We start from the raw sequence: 27,994 nt of genomic DNA, 5'->3' as shown, positions 1-27,994 counted from the left end.
TTCCCATTGATGCCAAATCTCCAAATTTTCGCAGTTAATTAGCACTCATCAGGAGCAGATGCTGCCAGGGTGTCTAAAAAATATGAAGTTAAGGTATCAATACTAAGTCAAACTGAGTATGAGAATGCACAATTGTAGAGGGGAAATGGTGTAACATCTACCCATACTTACTGGCTAACCATAAAGCTCGAGTGTGGCAACAGTCACCAAAAGTGGGTCCAGGTAGTAAAGCATGGGAGCTGAGGCGGCACACAGGCAGGCTAGGCATCAGGGAACAGGTGAGTGAATGTGCTGAAAAGATGTGACTAGGAAACCAGTCCCACTGGACAATCCATGGAGATGTGGGGTTGATCATCCCAAACATCTAAAAATAATAATTTCACACTTAAAATCCTAACAATCCAGCCTAATTTTGCCTTCCCCATTGATGCCAAATCTCCAAATTTTCACAAAACTTTCTAGAAAATGAAAACTCTCAGTTTTGCGATTCCTTACTGTTTTGCAGTATTAAGTAGGAAGAAAAACCTATGTCATTTGCAGATATATCTGGCCGTTAATAAAACCTTCTAATGTATCACAGGTTCCAAGCAGGTGCTGAAAATCCTTGTTGGCTTTGTTGATATCTCCAAGGATCTAATGTACATGTAAAGATGAAAACAGAAATGGAGCTCATATAGCCTGGATGAGATGTCAAGCTGGTCACGGGGTTGGATTTAAATACTGAGCTGTCCAATGATCAAAAAAAACATGAATGCTTACAGCTAATAATGCGTAGAGTAGACAAAGAGGGAGTCAAGGGAGCCAGACAACCGATCTTAGTGAAAGTTGAGTGCTTCAACACAACAACACAACAATGGGAAGCAGGAGAAATATTTACTCTTGATACCGGTTGCTATCCAACATAACTTTTGTGATAGATGTTGAGCATTGGACAGCTCAGTATTTACACTCGGCTTGGCAACAAGCTTGACATCTCAACGATGGGAAAGATCCTGCGAGCCACACAAAACTTAGACCCCTTTCACACTGGGGCATTTTTCAGGTGCTTTTCAGGCGCTTTAGCGTTAAAAAAAGCGCCTGTAAAGCGCCTGAAAGAAGCCTCATCTGCAATCCCAACGTGAAAGCCCAAGCCCTTTCACACTGCCAACGCCCGAAAAATGCTGGCAAAGCGCCACTTAAGACCCTTTTCACACTGGGGCGTTTTTCAGGCGTTTTTTGGGCCCTGGCAGTTTGATAGGGCCCGGGCCATCAGCGCACCCAGCCCAGTGGCAAAAACACGAAAGCGCTGCAAAGAAGCTGCTTGTAGGACTTTTTTTGACGCCCTGCCAGCGCAGCGCCCCAGTGTGTAAGCACTCGGGCTTTCACACTGGGATTGCAGATGAGGCTTCTTTCAGGCGCTTTACAGGCGATTTTTTTAACGCTAAAGCGCCTGAAAAACACCTGAAAAACGCCCCAGTGCGAAAGGGGTCTTAGTAAAACACTACTCAGCTGCGTGCATTAAACACGTCTCATACGCGTGCAAAATGACAAATGTAAAAAAGATTAAGCTGCGCTAGAGTGTTTTAGACATGCTACTGAATTATAGCATGATAGAACAACTGCGTCTAAATAAACGCATGTGGATGTGGGAAACACAATACCTCTACAAGGTAAGCGGACCAAATAATAGATAAATACTCTGAATACAAATGTGAAAATTGACAAATGCATATAAACACATCAAAATATAAATGCAAATTCAAATGTGAAATAAGACAGATTAACGCATCAAAGTGCACAGGTACCAATAATCATAACTGAATCACAACATTACTAGATGTGCAATGAATAAATGAATATAAACGCATCAAAGTGCAAATGTGTCAATATGCATAACTAAATGACAATATTACTCAAATGTGCAAAATATAAACGCATAGAGTGCAAATAAACATACTTATTACAATATAAATATATATATATGAGCATGTAAAAAGTGCTAAGTGCAAAAAACACAAAAGGTGATTGGTTTTGTATCTGATATGAACTGGTATGGTGTGATGTCCGTCAACCTCCGACCTGGACAATAGTATTGCAATTTTATTTAATATTAGATGATCTTTTTCTCTAACGAATACTGGCGATTAGCGCTCATTACATTGTGCTTACTGATTAATACATTGAGATCAGTTGGGTATCAGCTGTGCCTGAGTTTCACTTAGCTCATATTATATCTTGTAGCCTAACACTAGAATGTCTGTGGACCACAGCAAAATGGCCGCAGGGAGCATATTTAAAATGATAGATCGGCCGTCCAATCAGTATCCCCCTGATGATGACACGGGATCCCTGTGTCGAACACGCGTAGGGGAGGGGCCAGGACAGAGCGAGAGACAGCTGAGCTGCCTATTGAGGAGACGCACACCATACCGTCACGAAAAGTATCAGACTTGCCATGTTTAGAGCGGTGCACTGACGCACCTATATATTGTGAGCACCCCTTTTGGGGAGAGTATCTATATCCTTTAATCAATTTTAAAACGGTATTATACCATGTAGTTTTTTTCTTCCCATCTATATACTCTTTACTGCATTGGAGCCTGGGATCCTGTGATCTACATAGAACCCGGGGTGGTTCACAAGCGTGGTTTGACCTTGTCTAGCGACTTGATCTGAGATGAGCGCATTACCTTTTGGGTCACCGAATCGCACCATTGCATGGTCTGTGGCACTTTGAGTGTTACTAGCAAGTTTGATTGTATCACCAGTGGACATCATGTTTAGGCACCTTTATACCTTTTGAGGGACTTCATAGTGAACCATTTTTGGTTCCATTGAGGACTTTTATTACACATGAACTGTGTGACGCCAGATTACTTTTTGTTGTGTGTTTTTTACACTTAGCACTTTTTACATGCTCATATATATTTATTAGGGTTGTCCCGATACCACTTTTTTAAGACCGCGTACAAGTACCGATACTTTTTCAAGTACTCGCTAATACCGATTACCAATAATTTTTTTTAATGTTATGTGACAGTTTTCAAAGCACAATACAGATTAGGTGGCACTGATATGCAGCACTGATGAACACTGTTAGGATTAGGTGGCACTGATAGATGGCACTGATGGCGGGCACTGACAGATGGCACTGATGGCGGGCACTGACAGATGGCACTGATGGCTGGCACTGAAAGGTGGCACTGATGGCGGGCACTGACAGATGGCACTGATGGCGGGCACTGACAGATGGCACTGATGGCGGGCACTGACAGATGGCACTGATGGCTGGCACTGACAGGTGGCACTGATGGCGGGCACTGACAGATGGCACTGATGGCGGGCACTGACAGATGGCACTGATGGCTGGCACTGAAAGGTGGCACTGATGGCGGGCACTGACAGATGGCACTGATGGCGGGCACTGACAGATGGCACTGATGGCGGGCACTGACAGATGGCACTGATGGCTGGCACTGACAGGTGGCTGGCACTGATATATGGCATTGACAGGTGACGATGGCACTGATAGATGGCATTTTGCACATTTGAGCAATATTGTCATTAAGTTATGTATATTGGTACCTGTGCACTTTGATGCGTTAATCTGTCTTATTTCACATTTTATTTTGCATTTATACTTTGACGCGTTTATATGCATTTGTCAATTTTCACATTTGTATTCAGAGTATTTATCTATTATTAGGTCTGCTTACCTTGTAGAGGTATTGTGTTTCCCACATCCACATGCGTTTATTTAGTTGTTCTATCATGCTATAATTTAGTAACATGTCTAACACACTCTAGCGCAGTGTAATCCTTTTTACATAAGCTTGACATCTCAGCCAGCTTATTCAGTCCTTTCTGCTTTGATCTGGGGAATCCCTCATCCCGGTTCTTCGATGGTGCCCAGCGCATTTATATTCTATTTGAACTCAAATAAAAACTCCTAGTACCACTCCTTCTCCACCCTGATGAAGGGTCATGGACCCTGGAACGTGTTAGTTTAGTGGAGTTTCTGCATCACCCTACATACAGAGTCAGTTCCCCTTTATGTTCAAGCTTGGGCCATTTCTGCAGTCTCTATCCTCATGGTGTCCATCCCGTACTTTCCAATGGGATTGCCATATCTCCCACTGCCAGCTTCTTCATTAGCGTACAATTGCATCTGTTGATGGGACATGGTATACCTCTGGGTGAGCTGTTTTTGGTAATATGCGCAGCTGAAGTCAAATTAAATTTATCGCTATTAAAGTGGTCTTATCTGCAGTGCCCATTGCAATTTGTATCTCGTTTTATCAGTAGAGATTTTCAGACAATAGCCTCAACTCACAGAACTTTAGCACAACAATAAATACTTTTTTGTGACTATAATTTTTAAAGCTCAATAACTGAAAATAACTGACAATTTTTTGGAAGACGGGTATCCTCTTTCCTAAAGTGTTTACTTTGTGAACTGGGCATTATACATAATGTTTTCAGAAACCTTAAAGTGATACTAAGCACACACTGTTTAATTTACATTGCCCATTCTATTTCTGTATGGGGATGATGGCACTGTAATTGGCTTCTCAATGACCAGGCCATTTTTTTGCGATTCGGCACTGCGTCACTTTAACTGACAATTGCGCAGTCGTGCGGCGTTGCACCCAAACAAAATTGGTGTCCTTTTTTTCCCACAAATAGAGATTTCTTTTGGTGGTAGTTGATCACCTCTGCGGTCTTTATTTTTTGCGCTATAAACAAAAAAAGAGCGACAATTTTGAAAAAAAAAACACAATATTTTGTACTTTTTGCTATAATAAATATCCCTATTTTTTTTTTTTAAAAAAGTTAATGTTTTCCTCAGTTTAGGCCGATATGTATTTTTCTACATATTTTTTGGCAATGAAAATTGCAAAAAACGTATATTGATTGGTTTGCTCAAAAGTTACATTGTCAACAAAATAGAGGATAGATTTATGGCATTTTTATTATATATTTTTTTTTTACTAGTAATGACGGCGATCTGCGATTTTTATCGAGACTGCGACATTATGGCGGAAACATCGGACACTTCTGACAAATTTTCGGGTCAATTGACAAATATGCAGCGATCAGTGCTTTAAAAATGCACTGATTACTGTATAAATGTCACTGGCAGGGAAGGGGTTAACACTAGGGGGCAATCAAAGGGTTAACTGTGTTCCCTATGTGTGTGTTCTAACTGTGGGGGATGGGGCTGACTATAGGAGGTGACCATAGGTGTGCACAGCCTATTGCATTTGGGTGTGCACTTCAGAGCTCAAACACACGAGTGTGCATATATATATATATATATATATATATATATATATATATATATATATATATATATATATATATACACACACACACACACATAGCTACACACTCTTATGGCAGAGATCAGTGGGAGATCTTTCCAATCTCCCTGCTGACACACAGACTGCTAATGCTAATTTGGCACACCCGGCACACCCCCTGCGCACGCCTATGGAGGTGACAGGTCGTGGTTCCCAGCTTGTAGGAACTCACCATCTTTCTCTCCTCACAGAACAGGGATTTGTGTGTTTACACACACACGTCCCTGTTCTGCCTCTCGTGCCTACGATCACTCGTGGCTGGCGGTCATCGTGATCGCCGGTCACGAGCATCGACTCCCCCGCTGTGCAGCGGGCACGTGCGCGCCTGCTATCCCACTTAAAGGGACCAACGTATAGCTACGACGGTTTGCGGGATCATGCCGACCTGCCACTGTATAATGATGGCGGCTGGTCGGCAAGTGTTTAATAAAAAAAAATATATCTAAGTATCATTTTCCTAATCAATATACTCGACAGCTGTCACATGACCCAGACCTTTCCCAGCCTGTCTGCAGGGAAACATAAGCAGGAGGAGCCTCTAGTCCTCTGTTGCCGGATATATGTTAGAATTAAAATAAAAAAAAACAGCCTTTGGAATACAGAGGAAAAATAAATAATTATTATCGGTAATCTGTTTTAAATTGCCATACAAATATATATTTGCAATCAAATCTTTATTATTTTATGGAAATAACATGGTGTGGGTGGATTTCTCCCAGTCACAGGCTGTGTCACACCTCTCCAGCCTGTGTCTTAGAATAGGAGGGAGGTGAAGCCTCCATTAATCTACATGTAATATCTTGCCCCCACTGTGTTTAGATGGTTAGTGGGCATGGAGGAGGAGGAAGGGAGTGGGCTGTCATTTATCACTGTGTATACGCCCACATGTGTGACTCTATAGTCACATGGGCAGCTTATATGTGATAGATAGGACATTCTCAGCATAGAAACTCACTGAAAACTGAGCATGTGTAGAGTTATCACCACAGCTGTAAAATCCCTAGCTAGGGACACTCACACTCTCCTGTCATGCGAATTGGACATGTCGCATCAGTGTGAACCCAGATTTGCTTATATCTTTTGGTCAGTGGTCTAATTAGACACATTTTGCATAAAAGGTTGAGAATAATCAACTTTAATAATTCTACCCTTGAAATCCAACTCTAAGCTTCAGGCTCACTGTCATGGTCAGGTGTTTAGGCTCAGAGACCAATAGCTATAGCAGTAGAGAGGCTCCCGCTGACCATCTGGATAGGTACACAAGCAGGCCACCCCTGGTGGACTACACGGGCTCACCTGAGGTGCGGACTCTAAGCACTAACCGGTATTTCCCAGAGCTTCTCATGGTGGACATGGTAGTACTAGGTTGCAGTCCTCAGGATCACCCCACCAGGAGGTGAGCAAGCCAGGGTCCAGTAGCAGGTATAAAAGGTAGGGATCAAGCAGAAGTGTAGTCAGTAAACAAGCCAAAAATCAGTAACAAGTGGTTGCAGGTTGGGATCCAGCAGAACCATAGTCGAGGAATAAGCCAAAGGGGTCAGTAATGTGTGGAAGTAAGGATAAGGACAGCTGCAGGTACGCAAAAGGAGTAAAAGATCAGCTGGAGAGAGCACAATAATCTGGCAAACAGAAAGTGCAAAGGCATGGCTTAAATCAGGAAGTTCATGGGAGGAGCAAAGAGTTCAAGGTTCAAGAGACACAAGAGACAAGCCAAGATCAGACTGGGTTGATAGGTTTGAGTTCAGCATCTCAGGTGGCTCAGTAAGGAGACATACATCCAGACACCACAGAGGTCACAGGTTCAGACCTGGACTCTCACACTAGCTCTCCGACTGGCCCACCTTTCCCCCCTGGAGGTGCTCTCCAACAGTATATTATGTTTTCTTTTTTAAAATATACCTTGTTTGGGAGGTCTTCAGGCTGATCACATGACACACTGGGTCTCTTCCTCTTCAGATCTCCCAGCAGTGGGCTGCTCTTAATTATGCAGATAGTACGACATCACTGTTGCTGTTTGTATTGATACATTGTGAGTAAAGGGTGCTGTGATGACAAACTTAAATCACAAGATTGTATCAGTCTTCCAGATAGATGGATGCTGGGAGTAAATTAAACTGGAAGACTGGGAACATCTTGGAACAAAAACATTTGCTGCAGGGGGCAGCACCAGATAAGAGGTGTGTATTGCAGCCTGAGCTCCTTTTTACATCTTAAACATTGCCTGGGAGACATAAAAAATAAAAATAAAAACTTGCATTGGTTTGATGTTAAAAAAAATTATGAATGTACTTTGTGTCATCAAAGCCTCTTTCGCCAAAATGAATTATAAATATTTTTATGCCTGGAAAGTTAACATTTCAATAATTATGGTTTCTTTTTTTTTGTGTATTATTTACGTATATATTTATTGTGGAACACATTCAAAATCATTTGTTTATATCTTTTTTTTTGCTTGTCTCAGCCGGAAATGCTCTCGGTGCTGCAGATTTTTCAGTGTGCGGTTCCCCGTTGGTGTCCAGTCGAATAGTTGGCGGTATGGATGCGTTGGACGGGCAGTGGCCCTGGCAGGTCGCTGTTTTAGGTGAAACAGTAGATGGAGAATATTTATGTGGGGGCTCCCTGATCTCACCAGAGTGGGTTATGACGGCAGCACATTGCATCCATCAGTGAGTATAACATGTTACCTTTATAAACCAATTCTTCCATCAGACACCAATCATTCTGCTTTTGGAATTGTTTCTAAAAATCAATCCTGGACATGTTTATTAAACCAGTGTTCATCTTTTATAAAGTGTCCTCTTTAAAACTGCCAAATGTGCCTCATTGATCATCAGTGATTGGTTTATGTTTGAGGCATGACTAGAACCTTCAGGGCTCTGGTGCAAGAAACCATGAAGGGCCCCCCTGACCCCGTACCGGGGCCCTTTGCCACTGGCCCTGAGGCCCTTCCCACTGATCCAGGGCTTTTTTCTCCCATTGCGGGGCCCTTTATTGCTGTCCCACAGCAGAACCCTTTCACGTGTTCTCCAGTGGGACCCCTCCCTGCATAGTTGCCAACCTTTCCCAAAAATTTTCAGGGACACCTTTTTTTTTCTATGTGTTCAGCCAGCCATTGTAGGTGGAGAAAATATCTTAAAGCGGAGTTCCGGCCACATTTTTTTTTTTTCCAATTGATCTGGGCATAATGCATTATTAAACAAAAAAACGACTATACAAGGTTAATAGTGGATGTTGCTAAAATATAAATGTAATACTCACAAGTTTGTCCCTCCTGTTGTGGCTGTTGCCATCATGATTGTGGGCATGTGAAGCCCAATCAATATCTCTTCCTGTATTAGCTTTGGAGAGGTGCATGCTGGGTAACCAGCATGCACCTCTCGATCTCGCGCATGCAATTCACCGGCAGTAGCGCCAATTGTTTCTAAAGTTGCCATAACAACGGGCGACGACAGAGGAAGGTCCCGCGCCGTTGTCATGGCAACATCACCTTACTGCCCACAGACTCCTGGGAAATGATGACACATCATTCCCCAGGAGCACAGGCGGGGGAGGAAGTGACGAGGATCTCCACGGACCAGGAAGTGGCAGATTAGGAGGACTACATAGCAACAGGGCGATTCTGGTATGTATAACAAAATTCTTTCCTCCAAATGTTTTTTTATAGGTTTAGAGGAGTCCGATTCTGAAAAAAAAAATTTCAGGGTGGAACTCCGCTTTAATTAGGGGTGGGGCGTTTAAAATGGGCGTGGTTCTAGAAGAAGCTCTGTGGTGCTCATGGGATCTCCCTCCGGATAGCAGTTCACTTCCCTCTATACAGTGGAGAGGGGAGGGGCCTCTGACCCGGGCAAAGCCGATACCTGTCCGGGTCAGAGACTCCTCCCCTCTCTGCTAGCCAGAGGGAGATCCTGCGGGCACCACAGAGCTGCCGATTGCCCCCCTCCACTACATAGTGAACTGCCAGCCAGAGGTACAGGGAGAGATGCCGGGTCTTGGTCGGTGGCGGAATGCCAGGGCCAGGTTGCAAGCGTGACTGCTGCAACCCTGATCGTTCCGCCACTGGTTTATGTCACCAAAGAGCCCCTGTATGAGTGCTCATTTTTTAGCAATGGTATATGCTATAATATTTTCTTATTTGCTATTTATTTTCCCAAAAAATTGGAGTTACCCTTTAAAGGCTTTGTTCTGCATACCGAGTTTTGGCAGCCTATTTTACTTTTGTATGTCTGGCCTGTGTACCTGTAACCTGATTTCCAATTCCTTGATCCTGTCCCTCTGCTTTTGCTTGCATGCCTGTTTCATTGTGACCATCGCCTTCAACTATGGTTCTACCTGTTGGTCCTGTGCTGCCACCTTTCTGCTAATAACCTAGTTGCAGACCAAGCCTTTGTGTATTGATATCTTTACAAAAAAAAACTTTCTTTTTATACCCCTTGCTGCTGATCTTGGCTCAATTTGGGATACTTTTTTTTTTAAACTATTGAATAAAAACCCTCAAATATCAACCAATTACACACACAAAACAAGCAAAGGTAATAAAAGGGTTTTTTTTTTAAACCTATTGGATAAAAATATCAAATATTAACCAATTACACACAAAATGTGAAAAAAACCATAAGAAAAAGGACAAAAAAAACAAACACTTTTTCGACTATTTAGATTTTAACGTAACTGTGTGTATTTTTAAATACCCTGTTGAAAAAAAAAACACCCTCAAATATCAACCAAATGCACATACTGTACATACAATACGCAAAGAAAATAAGAAAAAAGACAAAAAAATCACTCTTTTTGGATATTTTTTAATTTTTTAATTTTATTTCCTATTGAAAAAAAAAACCTTCAACTATCAACCAATTACACAGGCACAAACCATGCAAAGAAAATAAGAAAAATGGCAAAAAAACACTTTTTTTGGCTTTTTAGATTGCATTTGTTTATTTAAATACATTTTTAAATAAGAACCATGAATTGGCAACCAATTATACACACGGAAGACATGAAAATAAAACAAAACAAAAACAAAAAAAACAAGAAAAAACAAAAAGCCCCTCTTTTTGGCTATTTTGATTTTTTTTTGCTGTTGATCACATCATGTGCAACTATAATCAGGCATTGTGCAACAAAAACAATACTGAATAGTCCTGGAGGAAAAAAGGGGTACATTTTTCCCACGTCTGACTTGCCCGATCAGGACTCATTAAATAAATATAGAATATTTCAAATAGAGCACTACTCTTCTACTAATAAATCTGGCCCGTTAGAACTACCTCAAATCCTCTGGCATTATCTCATCAATAAAAACCCAATTAAACAAAAGGGGATATCCCTATTCTACAAATTCTCCACCCTCCTAAACATGCACTCTAAAAAATTTCGACTTATACTCGAGTATATACAGTAAATACAAAATACACCAAAATATGCAATGGATAAATAAAGGAAAAAAACACAGTTTCTTTTTTCGAAGCATAATTCCAGTTAAACAAATACAAAAATAACAGCCCATTAGAGAATAAAAAGGCAACTGCTGCAATATTCACCTTCAATCTGCTACTGTTCCAAAAGGAGCACATCGGCCACTAGATACTGTATGATCAGACTTTCAGGTTGGATGACGGCCGGTATCATTCTGTTCAGCTCCTCTGAGTCTATTCTGTCATGGACCCACCTCCAGCCTGTGATTGGGCAGTGATGGAGAAGCAGCACAGTGATACAGCCATTCAAAGTGCAGAATATACACAGGATCTCTCAGTTCTGAAAATCAGGGAGTGGAGAGCTGAAGTTATCTCAGTCCGGAGAGCTGATTGGAGGGAAGGGACACACCCACCTTCATACAGCACAGGGACAGGGCTGAAGCTGTCAATCACAGACTGTGCCTTCCCTTGTCACCATTTTTCTCTTGGTGTCAGGAAAACTCGTCAGAAGTGATTCATGCTGATAGCAGAGGAACAAAGTGAAAGACAGAAATGGCATTTAGTGCTCCAGATTGAGACAAGTACACACTATAGAGGGATATGCTTTGTTTATATTTCATGTCTGAGGTTTACAACCACTTTAACAATCGCCTTGCCTAAGTTCATACCATTGGGCTTGTGTACATACAGGCCATTCATAGAGAACACATTATAGGGAAGTTATATATCATTCATTCGATTCTAAAATTCATTGATAGTAATGATATTGCATTGCCTCCTGCAGTAGATGGGTCCTCATTTATACATGTTCTGTTCTGTTTTCTTTCTACAGTCCTATCCAAGTATCGAATTATAAAGTATATTTGGGTATGTACCAGTTTGGTGTGATCAGCTCTCATACGGTTGTTGCCAATGTAAGCTTTATCATTGCCAATAGTAATTATACAGACTCTACAAGCCCTGGGGACATCGCTTTGCTGCGGCTGGACGCACCCGTCAACTACACTGAGTACATCATGCCAATCTGTCTGCCATCTTCCACCACCACCTTCCCCTGTGGTACGGAGTGCTGGGTGACCGGCTGGGGTACAAGATATTCTGGAGGTGAGTCCATGAAATGATAAACAAAAGTGATTTTGCTCATTTTCCATAATAGGAAGTCATGTCCCTCTTTTATACCCAATGCATCATGTTAATTAGAGATGGGCGACTTTGCCTGGATTAGGGGTCCAGTCCTGTGTGAAATCCATAAAACTTAAACTAATGCCGCATACACACGAGCGGACTTTACGGCAGACTTGGTCCGGCAGACTTTTCGACGGACTTTCCGAATGAACGGACTTGCCTACACACGATCAACCAAAGTCCAATGGATTCGTACATGATGACGTATGACCGGACTAAAACAAGGAAGTTCATAGCCAGTAGCCAATAGCTGCCCTAGCGTCGGTTTTTGTCCGTCGGACTAGCATACAGACAAGCGGACTTTTCGACCGGACTCAAGTCCGTCAGAAAGATTTGAAACATGTTTCATTTCTAGGTCCGTCGAACTTTTGGTTAAAAAAAGTCCGCTGGAGCCCACACACGATCGAATTATCTGACGGACTCCGGTCCTCCAGACCAAGTCTGCCGTAAAGTCCGGTCGTGTGTACGCGGCATTAGAAGTGAATCTTACTTATTGAGGCCTATGGATGAGGAGGGGTACACATCTTTGATGCTACATTATGGCTATATTCAAGCCTAATAGGAGCCTATTATTCGTGCATTGTGTAATTGTATGGTATATAAGTCAGGCTTCAGTTACCACATCCGTTGGCTCCCATGAAGAGGGGTTTCCCATTGAATAACATCAGACCTATCAGTTCATCCAGTTCAACTTGTGTGGGTGTGTGTGTAAGTATTATGCCCCTACCATTTCCCATATCCCTGAATATTGTGTTCAATAAGATTTCCATCCAAGAATTTATTGAAATTAGCAACGTTACCCCCTGCAATCACCGATTGTTGAAGGGAGTTCCACATCCTTACTGCTCTAACAGTAAAAAACCCTTATGAACTTTAAGGTTGAACCTTTTCTCACCCAACTTCATTGAGTGGCCACGTGTCTTTATGCATGACCTGAGACAGAATAGTTTTCTCCCAATTCTGGAATCACTATTAAGATATTTGTATATCGCTATCATATCCCCTCTTCCGCGTCTCTTCTCCAGGGGCAATCATTTTACTGGCTGTAGTCATTCCTCATAATTGAGATCCTAAAGCCCTTTTGTTAGCTTTGTTGCCCTTCTCTGGACTCTTCCCAGTTCTACTATGTCATTCCTGAGGACTGGTGACCAGAACTAGATGGCATACTCAAGACGTGGCTGAACCAGAGTTTTGTAAAGTGGTAGAATTATAATTTTATCTCTTGAGTAAGTACCTTTTTTAATGCATGCTAATGTTCTGCTGACCTTGCTTGCTGCAGCTTGGCATTGTATGCTATTGCTGAGTCTGTCATCTACTAGGACCTTCAAATTCTTTTCTATCCTTAATTCACCCAGAGGTTCTCCCCCCCTAGCATGTAGCTTGTGTTCATATTTTAAGCTCCCAAGTGCATACACATTTACCTACATTCAACCTCATTTGCCATATGCTTGCCCACTCCTCCAATTTCTTGAGGGTCTTCCTGTAGAGTATTATATCTTGTTGCAAAGTTATTACCCTGCTTTTCCTTGTATCATCAACAAATACTGAGATTGAACTGTTTATACCAACAAACTATTTATGTCAACCTTTATATTATTTATTAACAAGTTAAACAGAATTGGTCTCAGGAGTCCTGGGGTACCCCACTTATAACTGGAGACAATTCAGAAAATGTGCTATTTATCACTACCCTTTGGGCACCCCCCTGCAACCAGTTTTCTTTCCAGGTACATATACAGTACTATCATCCATACCAACAGACCTCAATATGTGGATTAAGCCCCCGTTCACACCTATGCGAATTAAATGCGGCTTACACCGCATCTAATTCGCAGGACATTTTAAAATACATTCATATGAATGCATCTGGTTCACATATGTGCGTTGCATTAGCACTGCGCATTGCACAAAAAAGGTGTGCATTTTCTGGGCATTGCGGTGCGAATTACGAGCCCCTTATCTGCTATGGGAACGCATCTGCTTCACAGATGCATTGCGTTCTGAACATAGATTTTCTCTTTCTCCTCACTACACCTCCCCCCCCCTCTCCCCCCCCCCCTCCTCTCCCTCCCCCTCTCCCTGCTCACTGATCCTGAGCTAAAACGCAGTGATTCCATTGAACAGGAGATTTTTATCTCCCCAGTGAAACCTGAGCTTCAATTCGCACCGCACATGTGTGAACCCAGGCTAAGGGTTTATGCAGTGTCAAATGCTTTAGCCAAATCTAGATACACTATTCCACAGGCCTTTCCAGAATGAATTGCACTCCTGTGATGCAAAGGAGAAGTACAGCCAAACAAGCTTTGGCTGTACTTTTCCTTCAACTTGCCTTTGTGCCTTTGTGCCTTTCTCTGAAACTGCTGCCTATGAATGTTGTTTACAGAGTGTACATGGTGTCTGTAAAATATTTCTGGTTATTGTCTCTGAAATAATAATCTCTAATCTTTTTTTCATGATATAACCTGTCTGGTCCCTCCCTATTAAATTGTTGCCTAACAAACATGCTTGCATACTTTTTTTTTTCTTGATTTCATCTGCCTGGTCTTTCTCTTCTTAATTGTGGCCTACTAGAGCTACTTACATAGAATTAGAACGTGTACAATATATTTGACTTTCGTGTCTAAAAAAAAAAGGCACTCAAAGTTTTATTTCACAATAAAACCTTCTTTAGCTCTCCCTCTTAAATTGAGGGCTAATAAATATGGATGCATACTGTAACTGTATTTTTTTCTGGCTAATGTTTGTGAAATAATACACTCTAATTTTTTGATTAATAAAAACCTGCTTTGTCTCTTCATTTAAAATTGTTGTCTGATAAAGCTTCCAACATACTATTCATCAACTGTAAAGTACTGGCTATTTTTTTCCCAATTCAATACTAAATACATGGTTTCGACATGTTGATTTGCATGGTTGCTTCACAAATATTATTTTCTGTTGGGATTCTTGAGTAAGATTTTCAGCTCCTTTAAAATGTCCGTGTCTACCTTTTCCATTATGCTTTCTATACATTATTAGAAGATCTTATGGATGCAGTTAAAGCCAAGTTGAAAAGATGCTTCACTTTAGCTGCTTCCACATTCCCCATAAGTGATATTTTTAAAGTCTTTACATCTCTCCAGTTAGAGTTAATCATTAAGGATGACCCTAGATTTATTGCTGTCACTCAGCTCTGAACTGATACCAATAGCATGTGTGGTGTATTCATTGTTTTTGTATGTAGCTGCACCTTATGCATGCTTTTTTTGCATGTGTTTGCACAAAGGGGAAATGGGTTTTTAAAACCCCTTATTTTTTACTTTCATTTTATTTTTTTTTTCTTAACTTTATTATTGGTGACAGGTCCTCCTAAATGAGACGCTAAGTGTCTATTAGACTCCTAATGTCCCCTTTGGACACAATAAATTGATTAGGACATATCATGATGATTGATCAGCTTCATCACCACCTAGCTCTTGTAAGGAATGACAGCTGTGACTCTGGAAGTAAAGTAAAATGTTGCTCTTAGGTTCATTCACCAGAAGGCGGAATTGGTGGCGGAATCCATAAAGTGGTTCTAATGCCTTAAGGTTTTTAACCACTTTTCACCAATGCATTAAGGTGAAAAACCTTCCATGCTGCAGCCCCCCCCCCAGACCCCCCCTTTTTCTTACCTGGGCCCAATCCGATCCAGCGATGTGCACAAGCACTGCGGCTCCAGCTGCTGTCTCTCTCCTCACCACTGTCGATAAAATCCTGTGACACAGGAGCAGGAGGTGGACCCGAGTCCGCTGCTGCATCCATTGACCCATACAGTGGGACTCAGAAGGGAGCCCGCATGGTTGCTCCCAGGGTAAGCAGCTATCTGTGGGGGTAACCAATGAAGAGGGGCAGCCTGGAGCGCTGTTGGCGGACTACAGAAGAAGAGGATTGGGGCTGCTCTGTAAGTATAGGCATGTTTGTTATTTTTATTTAACCACTTGCTTACTGGACACTTAAACCCCCCTCCTGCCCAAACCAATTTTCAGCTTTCAGCCCTGAGAGACTTTGAATGACAATTGCGCGGTCATACTACACTGTAATCAAATGAAATTTTTATCATTTTTTTCCCACAAATAGAGCTTTCTTTTGGTGGTATTTAATCACAGCTGGGATTTTTATTTTTTGCTAAACAAGCAAAAAAAGATGGAAAATTCTGAAAGAAAAAAAAATCATGTTTCATAGTTTGTTATAAAATTTTGCAAACAGGTAATTTTTCTCCTTCATTGATATGCGCTGATGAGGCGGCACTGATGGACACTGATAGGCTGCACTGATGGGCATGGATAGGCACAGTTAAGGTGGCACTGATAGGCACAGTTAAGGTGGCACTGATAGGCACAGTTAAGGCGGCATTGATAGGCACAGTTAAGGCAGCACTGATAGGCCCAGATAAGGCGGCACTGATGGAGACAGATAAGGCGGTACTGATGGGCACAGATAAGGCGGCACTGATGGCCACTGATGGGCGGCACTGATGGGCGGCACTGATGGGCACTGGTAGGTGACACTGATGGGCACTGATAGGTGGCACTGATGTGCAGCATGTTGTTGAGGCACTGATAGGTGGCACTGTGGGCACTGATGGGTGGCACTGTGGGCACTGATGGGTGGTGCTGGTGGGCACTGGTAGGCGGCACTGCTGCCTATTGCTAGGTGGCAGGGGGTACAAGTGAGCACTGAGGATATGCAGCAGCTCGCCGTGATTGGGACTGATGTCCCTCTCACAGCCGCCGGTGATTGGCTTTTTTTTCCTCCTCACGCTGTCTGTTGACATCACATGATCAGCTGTCATTGGCTGACAGCTGATCACGTGTTAAGGGGTCGGGATCGACCCCTTAACCCGATCTGTGATCAGGCTAGTCTTATAGACTCGCTGATCACAGAGTGCGCCATGTGCGCCCTGCAGGGGGTGCGCAGGCCGCTCGTGCATGGGACGACGTCAATGGACAAAGTCCCGGCAAAGCAGGTCCGTGCTGTAGCCATCATTCAGCTATAGCGCGGATCTCAAGTGGTTAGAAAAAAAGGAAGGTTCACAATCCCTTTAAATTTAAAAGGAAATTCATCTTTAAATGCTTGCCGAGCAGCCTCAGTCATTTTACTGGGGCAGGTCGGCATGATCCCGCGAACCGTCGTAGCTATACGTCGACTCGCGGGATCGGGATAGCAGGCTAGATTTTTTTTTACCAAAAATATGTAGAAAAATACATATCGGCCTAAACTGAGAATTTTTTTTTTTTAAATGGGGATATTTATTATAGCAAAAAGTACAAAGTATTGTGTTTTTTTCAAAACCGTTGCTCTTTTTTTGTTTATAGTGAAAAAAATAAAAACCGCAGAGGCGATTAAATACCACCAAAAGAAAGCTCTATTTGTGGGAAAAAAAACCGTCAATTTTGTTTGGGTGCAGCGTCGCACGACCGCGCAATTGTCAGTTAAAGCGACGCAGTGCCGAATCGCAAAAAATAGCCCGGTCATTCAGCAGCCAAATCTTCCGGGGCTGAAGTGGTGAAAGTGTTACTAAACCCACAACAGTAAAATCAATGCAGTAAAGCATGCTTGTTATACTCACTGCTGAACCTAAGGTGTTAATCCTCCGCATTGTGTAAAAAGGCTGTTTGATCCTGTCTTCTCTGATCCTCCCCTTCTGACTCCAAAAAATAACCTGATATTTACAGAGCTAGGGGACAAGCTGCACATGCTCAGTTTGGTGTGTATTGCTAGAGATTTTTTTTTTCTTTTCTTGGGAAAGTGCATGTGGTCAGCACGGGGCCAATCAACACTGTCCAGAGGGTCAGGGGTCCTGCATTCTCAAAAGACAATTGTGGGAGAATGAAAACTCCACCTACAAGCTCTAAAATCACGGTGCACCAAAATACATGGTACTTTGTTACACTGTGTTTTGTTGCATGATTTCTCAGGCACTTTAGAAAGGTGCATTTGGGTGCCCTTAAAAATGAAGGGCACCACAGCGAGCCTGCAAAAAAGATTTAAATGTTTTGTGTATTACGGGAACAAACACACAATTTGATTTGCATTCTTGGAATGCACCAGTGTGAATGGAGCATAAAGGTGTTCTATCTCTGTATGGCCTTCCTAAGAATGACCTTGTCTTTGTTTCATCTCCAGGGAGCGTAGCTTTATATGAGACCCTCCAGGAGGTCATGGTCCCCCTAATAGACCTCAATACATGTCAAGTAATGCAAGAGAGTGCAGGAAGTACCATCCACATCCAGTATGATCAGATCTGTGCCGGCTACAAGGAAGGGGGGAAGGACTCCTGCCAGGTGAGTGACACCAGGATCATTCCAGCATGGCTCACCTTCAGGTCAGGAGGACCTCTTCACAGGAAACAGAAGCAATGCATGACATCAGTTTTTGCCTAGATGTGACCAAAATGCTTTATTTTACTTAGAATATATTGGAAAGTGATTGTGCTTTTTCGGGTTTTTAACTGCCGTCTGTTTCATCGCTGAGGAAATGTTCCTCTCACTTCCTGCCCAGGTTATCACAGGAAGTGGCAGGAAATAACTAAAATACTTTTATTATTGAAAGGCATGGGGAAAGGTGCAAACCTCTCAAAGTGTCATCATTATCAGTCATATGCGTGGGCACACCCTAATCACCACGTATGGCGCATATTCCCCTGATATTTCACCAAAGCTTCTAAAAAAAAAAAAAATTGTTAAAAATAATAATAAATAAAATAAAAATAAAACTGCCGTACTGATACCAATCTCTGCCCTACTGACACTGTCCACTGTTCTACTGACACACTGTCAGTATATATACACATGCACACACGGGCATATGTGTCTGAGCTTTGGGGTGCACACCCTAATGCAATAGGCTGCACACAACTAGTTTTCTAGTTCTGGTGTCACTTGGACAGGAAGTGAGGGGCATTCTGGCTTATGGGGCATAGACAGCAATACAACTTTGAAGGAGAATATAGACACACCACACTCAAAATCTGGAGCTGAATTTTTTTTTATTTCATTAAAATAATGCAATAATCATCCACAATATTATCCAAAAATATTTAATGAGTTAGAGAATGCCCCCTGTATCAGGGCCGAAATTAATAATCAATGTAAACTATATTAAAATATGTCTGTTCCAGAATGGGCAAGGTTGGGTTGTGAGGGCTTGGGGAACGGGGGGGGGGGGGGGGGTTGCACACATGGTGGAGGGAGGTGGTGGTAGTGGTGGTGCAGGTGTATTGGTAAGAGTGGGGGGCACATTGATGAGGAGAAGGATAAAGAAAAGGTGGTAAGAGCAGAAGTGGGTAAGGTGTACAAGTGTCGTGATAAAGAGGTGCTTCTTGAAGGCATAGGGTTATGGAAAAATAAGCAGCATGTAGCAGAATACTCCCTTCATAAAGGCCAAAATGAATATTTATTTAAAGCTGAACTCTTGGATTGCTTCCTCTTTCCCTGCCAACATCTTCTTCCCATGTGAAATTGCACCCTTTGTTAAATTTTCAGATTGTTTTTTCTTTAACCGTAAAGATGTTATATCTATGGCGTATTCATGCATTGTATCCACAAATGCTGGACAGGGATCGAAACATGACCACTGTCACGTTCTCTGGACTCAGGTGGGGGATGACTATGTTGGTGGAGATAGAGATGTACTTTCCTCCTCTTCAATTACCCATAAACCGTCTGTCCACAGATTGGGTCCACCCAATCTAAGCTGTGCTAATGTAGTAATGTCGGTGGACTAAAAAGAGCTGTACATAACCAATGGCCTTGTCCTAGGGGAGAGAGTTGTGGTGAATAGTCATTTTAAACAAAAATGTCAGCTCTGGGCATGCTTTCATGGACCAATAATGGCTGTACAGTGGAACCTTGGATTACGAGCATAATCCATTCCAGGAGAATGTTTGTAATCCAAAGCACTCGCATATCAAAGCGAGTTTCCCCATAGAAGTCAATGGAAACAAAGATAATTTGTTCTGCTTTGACTTCTATTGCATGCAATACCGCATGTGGCCAGAGGTGGGGGGGGGCACCGGAAAGCCTTGGAAATACCTCGGCTGAACTCGGAAAGCCTTGGGAAGCCTTGGAAAGGCTCGGAAGCACTCGGAAACTGAGTATTTCCTGAGTGATTCCGAGTATTTCCGAACGGCTCTGGACAGCTCCGAACCGTTCCGAGTGTCACCGGCGCCCCTGCACTTCTGGCCAAATGCTGTACTGCACACCCCATTAGCTTGAATTCTGTTTGTTTTGCGAGACAACACTCGCAAACCGAGTCAGAATTTGAAAAAAAAGTTGCTCGTATTTCAAAAGGCTCGTTAACTGCGTTACTCGTTAACCAAGGTTCCACTGTATTTTTTTTGATAATTTATAAAACTATTGATAGGTTCAGTAAATTAATTAGGAGATGGCTTTATATATACTAATATAGTTATGTCATATAAATATACAGTATATATACAGATATATATATATATATATATATATATATATATATATATATATATATATATATATATATATATGATGCCCCTTGTATGTCCCAGTCCCCATTGACATACCACACTCAATTTCTCCCGTCTCCACCTGATTCCTTTTAGTCTATTACTAAGTACAAAAATGTCAAAAAGCAAGACATTCACCACCCATTTCTCTGATCTTTGCTCTGCTGAGGAGCAACAGCTGTCTGAATAATCTTCACATTCATCATCACCTGTGTTTCCAACCATGTGCAGTGGTTCCACCTGCTGACCCACCACTACTGTAGGAATGTAGCTAGAAGAACCACAGAGCGCGGCATGGGACCAGTCATGCAACACACCTGTATGATAGATGTCAATAGGCTATTGCTCTGCCATCAGAAGAATAGACAGCAGGGAGTTGAGTATACAGTGGAACCTCGAAATACAAACATAATCCATTCCAGGAGAATGCTCGTAATTCAAAGTACTCGCCTATCAAAGCGAGTTTCCCCATAGAAGTCAATGGAAACAAAAATAATTTGTTCCGCGTTGACTTCAATGGCATGCAATACCGCATGTGGCCAGAGGTGGGGGGCCCCGAAGAGCCTCGGAAACGATCAGAAAGGCCCGAGGACAGCTCGGCTGAACTCGGAAAGACTCGCAAACTGAGTTTTCCCAGCATTTCCAAACGGCTCTGAATGGCTCCGCTCGGCTCCGGTGCCCCCCCACCTCAGGCCAAACGCAGTACTACACACCGCTGTGGCTTGAATCCTCCTCGTTTTGCGAGTCAACACTCGCAAACCGAGTCAGGATTTTTAAAAATACAGTGCTTGTTAACCGTGTTACTCGCAATCCGAGGTTCCACTGTAAATCCTCTTCTTTTGCAGGTTCTGGGGGTTTTTTTTATACTCTTGGAGTTTTTTTCCTTTTTCTTTAATAGCACCTCATAAGAATTGGGGGGAGCACTGTCTTTTTAAATACTACACAAAAAATAGTGGCTCTTTTGGTTAATGGAGAGAGAAGTGATCTTATAGCTTAGGGATTGTATCCAGGCTGGGAAATAGGGGCTGTTGTGTGACGGGCTTCAGGAAATGTAGTCAAGCCCTTCAGTAGCCACAGACCCCATTAGAGGATGACAGTCCAGCCTGTAGTTAAAGGAGGGCAGCAACAGCAGCCTTCATTTTCTCTCTTTACATTTACAAATCTGTAACAGTGAGCCCTATTCTAAGGGCCTGTAAGGGCCAGTTTTAGGTGAGAGCAGCGGACGGAGAAGATCTTGTCTTTGTGCTAAGCAGAAACACGAATCTCTGTTTTCCTCCAGTGCATCCATCCCCCATACAGTTAGGGCTTATGCACACTGGACATTTTTACAGCTGCTGTTAGAGGCATCTGATTTTTTTTTTTTTTAACTGCTTCTAAACGCCCCTCTATGTTAGCTTATGTGTCCATGCACACATAAACTGTCAGGGGCGTGTGGAGGCATAAGCGTTTAGGGGCAGTAGAAAAAAAACCGACAGCCTATGCTTCCAGGAGCAGTAAAAATGAGCTGTAGAAACGTCTGACGCTGCTAAAAGCTGCCATACGTGGTATAATGCTGTTAAGCCGTGTCAAGGGTTTATTTTTTACAGGTCGAAATCAATGGTTCCCCATGGGAGCCCACTGATTTGAGTAGAAGTCGCAAAAGAAGTCGGATCATGCACTTGTGGTTCGACTTGTGTGCTGAGGATCTTGGGATCTTGAAGGGGAACCCCCCCCAAAATAAAAAAAAATTGCCGTGTGGTTCCCCTCCAGGACGATACCAGCTCCTTCGGTCTGGTGTAGATTTTAAGGGGAACCCCAATGCCAACAAAAATGGCGTGGGGTCCCCCCAAAATCCATACCAGACCTTTATCTGAGCACGCAGCCCGTCAGGTCAGGAAAGGTGGGGTGAGGAGCCCAAAGCACCTTGTCCCCATGGGGACAAGGGCCTCCTCCCGACAACCCTGGCCTTTGGTTGGATTTTGGGGGGACCACACGCCATTTTTTTTACATTTAGGCAGGGGTTCCCCTTCAAGATTCTCAGCACACAAGAGCACCGCAAGTCGGATCATCATGATCCGACTTCTGGTGCGATTTCTATTCAAATCGATGGGCTCTCATAAGGAACCATTGATTTTGAATAGAGGCAGAGAAACGTTACTAAAAGCTAACGAGGCTAAACGTGCATTAACGCCAATACATAAAGCTGCTAAAAGCATGTTTTTACAGCTGCTTCTTCCTGGTATTGGTAGTGGCATTACAGTTCGTTTTTTCTAACTCCCTATGTGCATGAGCCCTTAGAATGCCCTACCTAGGACACACTTAACGTTTTGATCGCCCCTGATGTTAACCCCTCCCCTGCCAATGCAATTTATACAGTGACAGTGCATTTTTTTTTCGCACTGATCACTGAATTGGTGTCACAGGTCCCCAAAAAGGGACACTTAGTGTCAGATGTGTCCGCCGCAATGTCGCAGTCCCACTAAAAATTGCTGATCGCCGCCATTACAGGGTGTCCCCGGGTTACAAACAAGACAGGGACTGTAGGTTTGTTCTAGGGTTGTCCCGATATCGAGCATTTGCCCAAGTACTTGTACTCGGACAAATGCTCCCGATGCTTCCCCGAATACCTAGAAGACAGCTGTGATCGGCGCGTGGGGGAGTTACAAGATTCTCCCCATGCCGCTTTCAGCAGCTTTAGTGACATACAGCGGTGATTGGTCACCGCTGTATGTCACTGCATCCTCCTCCATGCCCCCTCCTTTCCTCTGTCCCCCTCCGCTGTCCCCCTCTGTTCCTCTCTCCTTCCCTGTGTCTCTCCGCTGTCCCCTCCGTTCCTCTCTCCTTTTCTGTCCTTCTCCGCTGTCCCCTCCGTTCTGCTGTGTCTCTCCGCTGTCCCCCTCCGTTCCTCTCTCCCTCCCTGTGTCTCTCCGCTGTCCCCCTCCATTCCTCTCTCCTTCTCTGTCCCCCTCCGTTCTGCTGTCTCTCTCCGCTGTGTGAATGGAGAGAGTCAGCTGACTCTCTCCATTCACATAACTGAAACATTGTAATCTCCTGTGATTACGATGTGTCAGTTTATGAATGGAGAGGAGCCGCTGTCTTCTCTCCATTCATTCTCAGTGCAGCTGAGGCTGCAGAGAAAGGGACTGGGGAATCTCTATCCTCTGTCTCTTTCTCTGTCTCAAGGGGGAGATATCAGAGGTCTGTTAAGACCCCTGATATCTCACCAAAGCCCCTCAACAGGGCTGATTAAAAAAAAAACAAAAAAAAAAACAAAACATATAAAGAATAAAAAAAATATTATTGTAAAAAATAAAAATTGTAAAAAAAAAAACAAAACACACACACACATACACCGTTCACCCCCTCCCCCCCCCCAAAAAAAAAACTTGAAAAAAAGTATCGGTACTTGTACTCGGTCCTAAAAAAGTGGTATCGGGACAACCCTAGTTTGTTCTTAAGTTGAATCTGTTTGTAAGTCGGAACAGGTACATTTTTCAAGTGTAGCTCCAGTCAAAAAAATCTATTTTTAAGCTTTTTGGAAAACATAGGGAAGGGTTATCACCCCTGTGACATTTGTTTTGCTGTCTGTGTTCCTCTTCAGAAGATTTCACCTCACTTTCTGTCCCAATGACAAATGTTTTTTGAAAATTTGGGGTTGTTGTGGAAACAAGGATTGGTGATAAAGCTTCAGTGGAGACACATTTTTCCCATATTAACTCATACAGGATTTCCCTTCCTAGGGGTAGATTTCATCTCACTTCCTGTTGTCTCCTTCCGTTTGCAAGTAGGAGTCATTTGTAAGTAGGATGTTTGTAACTAGGGGGCCTCCTGTACTAGTAAAAACAATTTTTAAAAAAAGAGTCTATAAATCTAATCCATAGTTCATAGACACTATAACTTTTGTGCAAACCGATCAATATACGCTTATTGGGATTTTTTTTTACCAAAAAATATGTACCAGAATACATATTGGCCTAATTTGATGAAGAGATTTGATTTTTTAAGTTTAAGTAAAAAATATTGTTTTTTTGTTTTTTTTTAATTGTCGCTATTTTTTTGTTTATAGGGCAAAAAATAAAAACCTCAGAGGTGATCAAATACAGTACAATCAAAAGAAAGCTCTATTTGTGGGGAAAAAGGACATATGTTTTATTTGGGTACAGTGTCGCACGACGGCGCAATTGTCAGTTAAAGTAATGCAGTGCCATATCTCAAAAAATGGCCTGGTCAGGAAGGGGGTAAAACCTTCTGGAGCTGAAGGTGTTAAATATTGATTGTCTTTGTTATTAATAGGAGTTCTGTAATTTTTTAGGTTGCCAGTAAAAAAAATGTGTTCAGTCAGTAATTTTCACATATTTTGTCAGTAAAAAATGCCATGGGAGGTGGGCAATGCTGGTATAGGATGTAGGGAGGTAAAAAAAAAACCTTCAAACTTTACAACCATTTTAATAAAGGTTATGTTCTAGGTCCCAGTGGGTCAGATACATTGGAAGGTGAGCTCATCCCCTTTTAATTTGTTTTTTGAGATTTTTTTTTTTTTTACTTGGTGACAGAATTGCTTTAAGCTAATTTACCAAATGAAAATGGACTTGGCTGCTAAGTTTTAAAGTCCTTGTACCCAATTCCATTGTCATTTACTGAGTGCTCAACTAGTTTGTGTATTAAACATTCCTGGACAAGGTATGTGCTAAGATCAAAACATTTTGTTGAACTATCCTAAACAGATAGATGTTGGTGTAGCTGATGAATATTATTGATGTCTTACAGGGTGACTCAGGAGGACCTCTGGTGTGTAAGGTCCACGGCATATGGTACCAGGTTGGAGTTGTGAGTTGGGGAATGGGCTGTGCAGAACCCAACTTCCCCGGGGTGTACACATTGGTCACGGCCCACCAAGCCTGGATCAGCACCTACCTGAATGCTACATTCAATTATGTGTCAAATATCCCTACACCAACGAGGACATGTGGAGGAAACCTCACCACTGATGTTCCTATAACAACAATCAAATCTGAAGGAAGCTCCATCACATACAGTCTTTCACACCATCACTGGATGATCCTGGTCCCAACCACTCTTCTGCTCGCATTAAATTAACCAAAAACAGCCATCACATTTGACCTAGACAATGGGGCTGGTTTACTAAAGGAACAGAGAATGTTCAATATGCAAAGAATACCCAATCATATGGAAGGAGAGCTAAACAGGTTTTTAGCTCACCCATGATTGGATGATTTAAGTCAGCACAGCTTCACCTCATTCACTGATCTAAGTGAAGAATTCACTTTACAAAGTGAGCATGCTCTACTCCTTTAGTAAATCAACCATAGTGCCTTCTATTCCCAACACATCAAAAATAATAAACATTTTGTGAAAAGATGGAGTATTTGTTTAAACTGAACTTAAAGATGAACTGCGGCCGCCCTCCCCATTTTTTTTTTGCCCCGCTTACCTGATGGTGGTATCTGCACATTTCAGATACTCACCCACCCAGTGGATCCAGTGTTGACCTGCTGACATCTTCTCACGACCCGCCACAGCTCTGTCCCGATCTGCCTTGTTTGCTCTGACGTCATCGAGTGGCCCGCTGGCTCTTCCCGGTTCTCAACGACGCCCTCCCACCTGCTGTTCTTCAAAGAAAGGCTATGCCTCCTTGGTTATGTGACGTACATATCCCGGGAAGTTATTCAAGAGATCTACTATATGATGATGATGATGATGATTGATTGCACACTGTCTCTGCAGGCAGCACATGCGTTATGGCATTGGCAGCATGGGTGACACTCTTGTCTCTGCAGGCAGCACATGTGTTATGGCATGGATGGCACTGTCTGCAGCACGTTATGACATTGGCATGTCCCACTGTCAAGTCGCTAATCGCCAGCATTACTAGTAAAAATGAATAAAAAATACATAAATACATGTCATAGTTTGTAGACGCTATAACTTTTGTGCAAACCAATCAATATAGATCACATGTCCTAAATATGGAGTTTATTGCTTATCTTATGCATAGAACTAATATTTAAAGGCCTATTGCCTTTTTTAGAGTTGCCAATCTTGACCTATGAAACCGTAACAGATGTACAACAACGGAAGAAACTTCCAAATAAAACAAATCAAAAGAAGAAAAATAGACAAATCCACTATCGATAGTGCTACGATGGTGGTATCCCTCAGCTATTACTATTACTACTAGTCCTCAATTGCTAGCTTATAGGTTGCTTGATATGCACCTGCCAATACAGTATTGGTTAATTTATAAGTTTTAATTGCATATGTTTTATAGCAGAAAGTAAAAAATATATATATATTTTTTTCAAAACTTTTTTAATTTTTTTGTTTATAGCGCAAAAAGTAAGAACCGCAGAGGCGACCATATACCACCAAAAGAAAGCTCAATTTGTGGGGAAAAAAAATACATCAATTTTATTTCAAGGTGGGGTCTGGGGAGGGGCCAGGGGCGAGGTCATGGGAGGGGCTGAAGGGAGCCCCGTCAGGTAGGCTGTACGGGGCCCCATGATTTCTATCAGCGGCCCTGCCTATTCCTGCAGGGGACGGGAGGAGGGGTGGAGAGGCAGGATCTTCTTCGGGAGAGTAAAGGTCCGCTTTAACATCTAAACTCAAAAGAGCAAAACAAAATATAATTCAACTTACCAGTGCTTGGGTGTGGTGGCTGCATTAGAAATGCATGTCAGGACAACTGAAGACCTCATATGGGGGTTCTGTAGTCCAAAGGGTTGGCCTGGGCTGGCAATAATAAATCTGAAATATGAACTCCATAGAAGATTTTTAATGGGCCCTCCTAGATATTTTTTCTGTAGAAGCTGGCAGTGTCAACTGTGATTATGTGTGCCACTGATCTCAATATAATGTATGTCTAAACCAAGGAAGGGCAGCAGGAGAGCTGCCATAGAATGCATTAAGGTAAAAAAAATCATCTGCCTTTAGAACCACTTTAAGACAACAAGCCTTGCGGAAGTTTCTTGTCCTTAGATTTATTCTGTCATTTGATTGACTGGCTGGTTAATTAATTCATTAATAGTTAATTTGGTTATTTTTACATAATAGAAGCAATGTCCTTCAAGAAAAAGTTGACCTTTAGTATCACATCACACCCTCGCACCTACATACGTTCACATTTTTACAGCTCTTTCTTTAAAAAGCATAAGTATTTACTTCCACGGTTTCTTACTGTTAACCCATTATTACAATTATACAGAGAAAAGCAGATTTTTAAGGCACCACTTCTAATTTTTTATTGCAATATGGACTATTCAAATACAGTTTGTTTGAATAGTTCAAAACCACGTAAAGACAGCAATATGTATATACAGTATATACATTGCAGCTTTAAAGTGGTTTACCGGGGTTATGGCTGAAGCTACATTATCAGCCATAACCCCCGTTTTTGTTTTTTCAGCCAACGATTCTCTTTCTTATAAAGGTGAACTGAGTGGCTGATTAGAGGTCACCCCCCACACCCCTAGGACAGCCGCCTGGTTTTGGGTGAGCTGTATTCCCTGTCTGACTGTCCAACTGCAGGGAAATTGATGTAGGCAGCCTCAGGG

The 27,994-nt window shown here is 42.4% G+C and overlaps 1 protein-coding gene across 1 annotated transcript; it reads left to right on the top strand.

Annotated features, from left to right (window-relative positions):
- The first annotated feature begins 232 nt into the window (after positions 1 to 232).
- On the top strand, positions 233 to 25,520 carry LOC141147930 (serine protease 33-like). Its single transcript, XM_073635089.1, has 5 exons — positions 233 to 278; positions 7,804 to 8,008; positions 11,589 to 11,860; positions 18,089 to 18,246; positions 25,191 to 25,520. Exons 1-5 carry the CDS (start codon positions 233 to 235, stop codon positions 25,518 to 25,520), a joined length of 1,011 nt encoding a protein of 336 aa, XP_073491190.1.
- The last annotated feature ends 2,474 nt before the right edge of the window (positions 25,521 to 27,994 follow it).

This window comes from Aquarana catesbeiana, linkage group LG06 (assembly GCF_042186555.1).
Source record: "Aquarana catesbeiana isolate 2022-GZ linkage group LG06, ASM4218655v1, whole genome shotgun sequence".
NCBI classification, from domain to species: Eukaryota; Metazoa; Chordata; class Amphibia; order Anura; family Ranidae; genus Aquarana; species Aquarana catesbeiana.
The sequence above is the reverse complement of the archived record's forward strand: the minus strand, read 5'-3'. Positions and strand labels throughout refer to the sequence as shown.